Source organism: Nematolebias whitei, chromosome 1, assembly GCF_014905685.2.
Source record: "Nematolebias whitei isolate Nwh7 chromosome 1, NemWhi1, whole genome shotgun sequence".
In the NCBI taxonomy this organism is placed as follows: domain Eukaryota; kingdom Metazoa; phylum Chordata; class Actinopteri; order Cyprinodontiformes; family Rivulidae; genus Nematolebias; species Nematolebias whitei.
Window position 1 is genome coordinate 81,814,731 of NC_056498.1, and position 9,295 is coordinate 81,824,025.

General features: G+C 42.1%; 1 protein-coding gene across 1 annotated transcript in view; it reads left to right on the forward strand.

The window, feature by feature from the left end:
* Positions 1 to 1,435: 1,435 nt before the first annotated feature.
* Positions 1,436 to 9,295, forward strand: part of asrgl1 (asparaginase and isoaspartyl peptidase 1) — a 24,105-nt gene continuing 16,245 nt past the window's right edge. Inside the window, exons 1-4 of the mRNA XM_037687755.1 lie at positions 1,436 to 1,465; positions 6,857 to 7,052; positions 8,132 to 8,274; positions 8,489 to 8,643. Of these exons, the coding sequence (XP_037543683.1) occupies positions 6,866 to 7,052; positions 8,132 to 8,274; positions 8,489 to 8,643 (485 nt within the window). The 5' untranslated portion in view covers positions 1,436 to 1,465; positions 6,857 to 6,865. The remainder of the gene's footprint in view (positions 1,466 to 6,856; positions 7,053 to 8,131; positions 8,275 to 8,488; positions 8,644 to 9,295) is intronic.

The window sequence follows — 9,295 nt, forward strand, 5'->3', positions numbered from 1 at the left end:
CATTCATTCATTCATTCATTCATTAATCCATCCTTTCATCTATCCATGCATCTGTCCATCATCCATCCATTATCCATCCATCCATCATCCATCCATCTGCCCATCCATTTATCCATCCATCCTCCCATCCATCCATTCATCCATCCATCATTCATCCATCCATCCATCATCCATCCTTCTATCCATCCTTCCATCCATCCATCCATCCATCCATCCATCCATCATTCATTCATTCATCCATCCTTCCATCTATCCATCCATCCTTCCTTCCATCCTTCCATCCATTCATCTATCATTCATCCATTCATCCATCCATCATCCATCCTTCCGTCCATCCATCCTTCCATCCATCAATCATCCATCAATCCATTCATCCTGGATGGAGGCAGACTTCATGATTTGTTTACAAAGCTTTGGAGAACAGCCAGCAGTCTCAGAAGATCCAAACATTTACAAGTACACACTTGTCAATGCCTTCACCTGTCTGAGGTTCTGATCCGCTCTGCCTTCCCAAACTGAAAAAGTTAGATTTGTATAAAACATCCAGTCTTCCCAGACCCTCCCTGCTCTGTTGAGCTGTTATCAGAACCCAGCTGCAGAAAAGAGCAATGAGGTACCTGGGAAGTCAGGCAGTTCCCAAGGACTCAAGGATTCTTTGGTACCAGGTCACTGTAATCATATCAATCAAATCTTTAAGATAATAAAAATGATCTCTTGCTGTCCCTGTCATGACCAGTTACATGAAGACTGATTATAACATAGTAAGGATCATGGAACATTTTTATTATTATTACCCTCAGTGTGGACTGAACTCGGCAAAAATAACTTTTCATACTCTGCTCCTGCAACCTGGAACACCTTGCAACAAAAACTGACTCTGTCCACCTTGATTTCTTTAAGGGATTTTAAACATTTGATAAAGTCAACAGAAAAAAATCAAAGCAAATATGTTCTTGTTTTTAGTATTTTATCCTGTTTATATGGCACCTTGATTTAATTTTTATTAAAACAATATTTTTTAAATTGCTTTTATTGTTGTCTGTACATTGGCTGTCTAAAACAGGTCTCTCTTGAAAATGAGTCCTTGTGACTCACTGAGACTATCTGTATAAATAAAGGTTAAAAATATCATTCACAATAATAGTAAAATTGCAGTGTACAAATACATTAATCAAGTAAAATATGGAGCATGGTGAGTGTAAAAAAAATGCATTCCCTTGGCACTGAAAAAAATTGCATATTGTTCGCAGAGATTTTAGGGGACTTTTATTCTGAAAAGAACATACTTGTATTTTGAAAAGATCAACGTGTGGTTCTCTGAGGTTTTACGAGACTTTTATTCTGAAAAGAACAGCATACAGCTTTCAGAGGTTTTACGAGACTTTTATTCTGAAAGAATCAATGCTACATCCCGGAAGTGATGCTGCTGAACCATGAATTTCGCCGGGGGGAGGATTGTTAGCAGGTAAAAATAGTCTTCAGTGTGTGTTTGAGTTCTGACTGTCTGAATGATTTATTTACTGTAATTATTTTAATTTAATTCAATGTCCCGCCGCCGTGTAACAGTTCTGGTCCGGTTCGGAAGGCTGAGGCGTGTGGAAATGGGTCATTATTCTGCTTCCTTATTGTTTAATGAATGAGAAGCAGAACCAGGACTTGTTAGAGTCAGTGTGAGTTTTAGGGACATTCTTCTGTGAGACATGGCAGCTCCTCCATCAGAAACACATCTGCGTTCTTTAAATTACATCTTGTTTTAAACCTTTATTTAGTCTACAGGTCGTCTGAGTCACGAGGACTCATTTTCAATAGCGACCTGTCTTAAACAGATAACAAAATGTTTGTTTGTTAGCAAAATATCTCTCGAACCTCACTGGATAGATTTGAATGAAAGTTATATTTGGATCTCCTCGCAGCTGATTACCTTTTGGAGTTACCACATTTAACATGGCCACAGCAGCCAAACAACAAGAACCATAACTCCGTCAGACATCCAGACTTTATTTACATCCAGACTTTATTTACATCCAGACTTTATTTACATCCAGACTTTATTTACATCCAGACTTTATTTACATCCACACTTTATTTACATCCAGACTTTATTTATATCCAGACTTTATTTATATCCAGACTTTATTTACATCCACACTTTATTTACATCCACACTTTATTTACATCCAGACTTTATTTACATCCACACTTTAGTTATATCCATATTTTGGGGGTGCAGGTAGCTGAAAGTCTGTGACAACACATTCCACAAGCTCTTAAAGCTTTGGCAATTTTTATTTTATTTTATTTTTTGTCTTTTAGCAAAACATTTAATACAGATATCAGTAAAACTCTGAAAATAACCATCATGGCTTTGATTTACTTTTGGAGTCGACACCATTTAAGATGTCTGCAACAGCTAATCAACATCAGCAAACACAAACTGGGCAATAGTTTAGTCAAACAGGACGATACTGAGCCGAGGTTTGAAGAGATCTCACGTGAGCATAATGATATTTTTATGCTTGGACCATTTTTATGGTTGGGGCAGCTGTGGCTCAGTTGGTAGAGTAGTCATCCTCCAACTGGAGAGTTGGGGGTGTGATTCCACCAGCTGTCACTTGCTGAAGTGTCTCTGGGCAACACACTGAAACCCTCATTGCCTCTGATGTGTCCCGTCAGTTTATGAATGTGAAAAAGCTCTGATTAATCTTTACAGATTTAGACTATCTTTGTAGGGATGTAGTAGAGTGTTGTATAAATGTGTGTGTAGTAGAGTGTTGTATAAATGTGTGTGTAGTAGAGTGCTGTATGAATGTGTGTGTAGTAGAGTGCTGTATGAATGTGTGTGTAGTAGAGTGCTGTATAAATGTGTGTGTAGTAGAGTTCTGTATGAATGTGCGTGTAGTAGAGTTCTGTATGAACGTGTGTAGTAGAGCACTGTATGAGTGTGTGTAGTAGAGTGCTGTATAAATTTGTGTAATAGAGCGATGTATGAATGCTTTTGTAGTCGAGTGCTGTATAAAGGTGTGTGTAGTAGAGTGCTGTATGAATGTGTGTACTAGAGTGCTTTATGAATGTGTGTAGTAGAGCGCTTTATGAATGTGTGTAGTATAGTGATTTATGAATGTGTGTAGTAGAGTGCTTTATGAATGTGTGTAGTAGAGCGCTTTTTGAATGTGTGTAGTAGAGTGCTGTATGAATGTGTGTAGTAGAGTGCTGTATGAATGTGTGTGTAGTAGAGTGCAGTATGAATGTGTGCGTAGTAGAGTGCTGTATGAATGTGTGTGTAGTAGAGTGCTGTATGAATGTGTGTGTAGTAGAGTGCAGTATGAATGTATGTAGTAGTGCTGTATGAATGTGTGTGTAGTAAACTGCTGTATGAATGTGTGTGTAGTAGAGCACTGTATGATTGAGTTTAGTAGAGTACTGTATGAATGTGTGTAGTAGAGAGCTTTTTGAATGTGTGTAGTAGAGTGCTGTATGAATGTGTGTGTAGTAGAGTGCAGTATGAATGTATGTAGTAGTGCTGTATGAATGTGTGTGTAGTAGAGTGCTGTATGAATGTGTGTAGTAGAGCGCTTTATGAATGTGTGTACAAAGTAGTAGAGCACTGTATGAATGTGTGTAGTAGAGTGCTGTATGAATGTGTGTAGTAGAGTGCTGTATGAATGTGGGTAGTAGAGTGCTGTATGAATGTGTGTGTAGTAGAGTGCAGTATAAATGTATGTGTAGTAGAGTGCTGTATGAATGTGTGTAGCAGTGCTGTATGAATGTGTGTAGTAGAGTGTTGTATGAATGTATGTGTCGTATAACAAAGTCCATGCTCAATAATCCAGGTATACAATCCATCATTTTTCAGTTATGTCATCTGGACAGTTTCTTTTTTTGTGCTGAAACGTTTTGCCTTTGATTCGGAAGGCTTCATCAGTCAAGGAAACACACAACAAAACTGATTCTTCCCCAACAGCTTACTCCAAATTGGAACAAACCAGTTTTGCATGTGATAAGATGGTCTCTTTGGTACTCCCCCTCCTCCATTGCCGGCCCTCTTTCTTTTTGACAGTCATGTCAAAATGGTTGAAAACAACAAAGTCCATGTTCAATTATCCAGATATACAATCCAACATTTTTCAGTCAGGTCATCTGGACAGTTTCTTTTTTTCTGCTGAAACGTTTCACCTTCGAATACAACGTTTATACAATGTTGGTGGGCTCGTCGGTGGGCACCTGTGACTGGGTCTCTACCCATAGGGACTGGTCGGGCTCGGTCCAAAGAAGAAACATGGGTTTGTCTTCTTGTAGGCCCACCAGGGGCCATACAAGTCGGGTGCAAGATGTCATGGGCGGTAGCCTAAGGCAGGAAACTTGGTTCTCTTGCCCTGGCTTACCAAATCCTTACTCTTGGGACATGGAACATAACCTCTCTGGCAGGGAAGGCGCCTGAGCTTGTGCATGAGGTTGAGAAATACCCACTAGATATAGTTGGGCTCACCTTGATGCACAGTATGGGCTCTGGAACCAATTTCCTTGCGAGGGGCTGGACTTTGTTCCACTCTGGAGTTGCCCATGGTAAAAGATGCCGAGCTGGTGTGGGTCTACTTTTGGCGCCCCGACTTACTGCCTATGTGTTGGAGTTTTCCCTGGTAGATGAGAGGATGGCTTCCCTGTGCCTTGGGGTGTGGGGACAGGCTCTGACTGTTGTTTGTGCCTACGCGTCAAATGGCAGTTCAGAGTATCCGGCCTTCCTGGAGTCCTTGGTGGGGATGCTAGAAGGTGCGCCAGCTGGGGACTTCTTTATTCTGCTGGGAGACTTCAATGCCCTTGTGGATAATGACAGTGTGATCTAGAGGGATATGATTGGGAGGAACGGCCTCTCTGATCTGAACTCGATCAATGTTCTGTTGTTGGACTTCTGTGCTAGTCATAGTTTTTCCATCACAAACACCATGTTTGTTCATAAGGGTGTCCATAAGTGCTCTTGGCACCAGGATGCCCTAGGTCATAGATCGATGATTGACTTTGTCATGTCATCTGATTTGCAACCGGGGTATTTTGGACACTCGGGTGAAGCGCTGAGCTGAGCTGTCAACTGATCACCACCTGGTAGTGAGTTGGGTCAGATGGTGAGAGAAGATGTCGGACAGACCCAGTAGACCCAAATGTGTAATGAGGGTTTGCTGGGAACGCCTGGCAGAAGAACCTGTCAGAAATATCTTCAACTCGCACCTCTGGGAGAGATTTAACCGCATCCCAGCTGAGGTGGGGGACATGTCTTAGTGGGCCAAGTTCCACACCTCAATTGTTGAAGTAGCTGCCTTGAGCTGTAGTTGCAAGGTTGTCGGTGCTTCTCACAGTGGCCATCCTTGAACTCGGTGGTGGACATCCTGGGTTAGGCTGTCAAGCTGAATGAGTCCTATCTATTTTTTTCATTTACCCTTTATTTATACAGGTAGTCTCATTGAGTCACAAGAACTCATTTTCAAGAGAGACCTATTTAGGGAGCAAATGGTGGGGGTTAAGGGCCTTGCTCAGGGGCCCAGAGTGGGGCGAATGAGGGTGGAGACAGGTGTGAATGTTTCACCTTTTCCACCCACATATTGACGGTACCGGGAGTTGAACCTGCGACTTTCCGATCACAGGCCCATGTTCTAACATCTGTGCACTACTCCCCCTACTCCCCCTATCAGGCTTTGTTGGCTGGTGGGACTCCAGAGGCAGCTGAGGAGTACCGGAGGGCCAAATGGTCTGCAGCCTTGGCTGTTGCTGAGGCAACAACTTGAATGTGGGAGGAGTTCAGTGAGGCCGTGGATAAAGATTCTCGGTCAGCTCAGAGGAGATTCTGGCAAACCGTCAGGCAGCTGAGGAGGGGAAAGCAGTTGTGGAGCTGTCTTGGTTGACATGCTTTTGCAACATTGTGTGGACATTGGGAGCAGTGCCACTGGATTAGCAGACTGGGATAGTGGATCCCCTCTTCAAAAAGGGGCGTACCAGAGGGTGTGCTCCAATTTTAGGGGCATGAATCTCCTTAGTCTCCCTGGTAAGGTCTAATCAGGGGTACTGGAGAAGTGAGTCAAATTGTTGGTTGAACCTCGGATCCAGGAAGAACAATGTGAGTTTCATTGCTCTCTTTGGGTCAGGGGTGAGGTTCTGCCTCAAGTGGAGGAGTTCAAGTATTTCAGGGCTTTGTTCAAGAGTGAGGGAAGAATGGATCGTGAGATTGACAGACGGATCGGTGCAGCATCTACAGTATTGCGGATTCTGCCATTCCATTGTGGTGAAGAGGGAGCTGAGCTGTAAGGCAAAGCTCTCTCTTTACTGGTCGGTCTATGTTCCTACCCTCACCTATGGCCACAAACTTTGGGTAATGACCAAAAGAAGGAGATTGCGGATACAAGCGGTTGAAATGAGGTTCCTCTGCTGGGCTCTCCCTTAGAGATAGGGTGAGAAGTTCAGTCATCCGGGAGAGACTGAATAGAACCACTGCTCCTCCACATCGAGAGGAGCCAGTTGAGGTAGTTCCAGCATCTGGTAAGGATGCTTCCTGGGCACCTCCCTAGGGAGGCATATACGACTGGGAGGAGACTCAGGGGAAGACTAAGTACACACTGGTGAGACTATGTCTCTCTGTTGTCCTGGGGACTCCTTGTATTCCTCCCAAAAGAGCTGGAAGAGGTGGCTGTGGAAAGAGATGTCTGGGCCTCCCTGCCCAAGTTGCTGGCCTCTTGACCTGACTTTGGATCAAACAGAATATATTTATATTTATATTCTTAGCTTGCAGCATTCTAATAAAAAATGAACTTTTGAATATGTATTTTGGAATGTTTTCTTTGCTTTATTTGATATGAATCTTTTTTTTTCGTAGGTGATTGCCATGCTGCCAGTTGTAGTTGTCCATGGAGGGGCAGGTCATATTCCGAAGGAGCGGTCAGAAAAGTCCACTATGGGGGTGTGTTCAGCAGCGCAGGCAGCATACTTTGTTCTCCAGGGTGGAGGCAGCAGTATGGATGCTGTGGTTGAAGCTGTGACCAGTTTGGAGAATAACCCCTCTTTTAATGCAGGTAACAGTAACTGAAAGTTATTTGGACGAGGCAGAGGTACAAGTCTCCGATGGTCACCACCATCGTGTAAAGTCATCTTTTTCTAGATGCAAAGTTTTATTTACGTTTAGTATAAAGTTTGCTGTGAACTCAGCAATGAACATTTTCAGAGTTTTTATTGATACAAAGTGTTGACCAGCTAGTCATATAGCCACATTTGGTGTGGATAATTGCTGAAAATATAATATTATTTTTGTGTGTGTGGCTTGTAAAACTGTATAGGCCATTCACATTAGTTTGTTTGTAAAAATAAAACTATCAAAAATTACCCCACCCATACTAGAAATTCTAAACATAGGTGCAGTAGTCCCTCATTTATTGCAGGGGATCCGTATCCTGAAGCCCCGCGATAAGTGAAAAACCAAGAAGTAAGAATAGTAGTACAAGTATTAAGTAGTGGTTTATTTTAGTGTATGTATATATATGCAATGTTCTAAACAATGTTTCTAAACTCAAAAATGTTTCTAAAAGAGTGCAGAATCAGTTTCTGGTTTGTTGCACTCGAATATCCAGTGGATTATTTCCCTAGATATGCATGGAGTGGTTGTGTGGGTTTGGGGTGGGGGGGTTGGGGTGTGTGTGTGGGGGGGTGCATTTAGCCAGAACCCACCAGAGGTTAAAGGTGCTCACCTAGATTTCTGTTTTGAGATCCCAGTTTTCCAATTTCAACAACACTCTTTCAAATCAAAAATTGCAAATGTAACTGAGGTGTGAGTATCAGAGGTTTTATCACAGTGACCCAGAGAAAACTGCTCAGAGCCAGAATGTATATTATTTTGAAAACATGCTTTGTTGTCCTGGGATCGACACAGCTCCCTGTGGCCCAGAAAGGAAAAACTGGTAAAGAAAATAAATGGATGGATTGATGTTTTTATTTATTCAATCAAACCAGACGGAAAGATTACACATCGGTACTAATGATTAAGCCTGTAAAAGTCAGTTATCTTTATCGTAGCTCATATAATATTTTGTATTTTAATTTTAGTAATGAGTTTGGCAGCAAAATATGTCTCATAAATAATTCCTCCACCATGTTTCAGGGTGTGGCTCTGTGCTAAACATTAAAGGTGAAGTAGAGATGGATGCCATTGTGATGGATGGGAAAACTCTGGCCAGCGGTGCCGTGTCTGCAGTACGTAACATAGCTAACCCAGTTCAGTTGGCGAGACTGGTCATGGACAAGGTAATGCACCATGAGATTATTCCTTTTTTTAAATAATGCTTCTTACTCCACAGCTGATGCAGGTAGAGTGAGAATGTTTGCTGCTTGGGGTACAAACATGCTGAACCTGGAAAACAAATCTAACCAAACTCCGATGCTGCAGTTTGTTTCCAGTGTTCCAGTAAATCAATCTGCCGTTGTAATCATTGACAGAGATGTGTGATCTTTCCTTCAGACCAGTCATGCATGTCTGACAGCAGAAGGAGCCAGTCAGTTTGCCCACTCTATGGGAGTCGCTGAGGTTCCTCAGGAGTCCCTCATAACTGAGTATTCTCGCATGCGCTGGAGAAAGAACCTAGCCCCTGATGCCAACCCTGTGGAGAGCCAAATGTAAGACTTGACACAGTTTTAGACAGCGTTTGTTCCGAAATACAGAGAAATGTATTGATTTCAGTCCCTATGTCCAGTCTTGTCCCTATTAAACCAACATTTAATCACACATGTTTGAAATAATGGTCATCAACAACAACAGGTGAAACTAACACAAATAAACCCACTGAGTTTCTTTACACTTTCTAAGTTCTTGTCCTCCAGTTGACATTTTGTCACCTCTGTCATCTGTACAGCTTTAGCACTCTAGAATTATAGAAACTAATTTGAGAGGGGTTGTTTGAGACACCCAAAATAACTTAGCAACACGTTCATAATTCATGTCTTTGTGGAATTCTAACTTGGACTGATCTATTTTCGGCTGAATGTTCTTTTAGTTCGGTGTGAACCTTTCAACTGTTTTCTCCTCAAACATTAACATCCAAAAAAGTTCAATCTGGTCTCTGGACATTCAAAAAAAAAAAAAAAAAACAAGCAAAAAAATCTAGAAACGTTTCATCTCTCATCCAAGAGACTTCCTCAGTCTGAGGTGCTGTTTTCAGCTCAGTCTCTTAAATAGCACCTTCTCAGAGTGGATCAACCAGTTTTGCTGCTGACAACCAAATCCAGCTGATCACATGCTCAAGAAGGACCATCAGCCTAACAATGGATC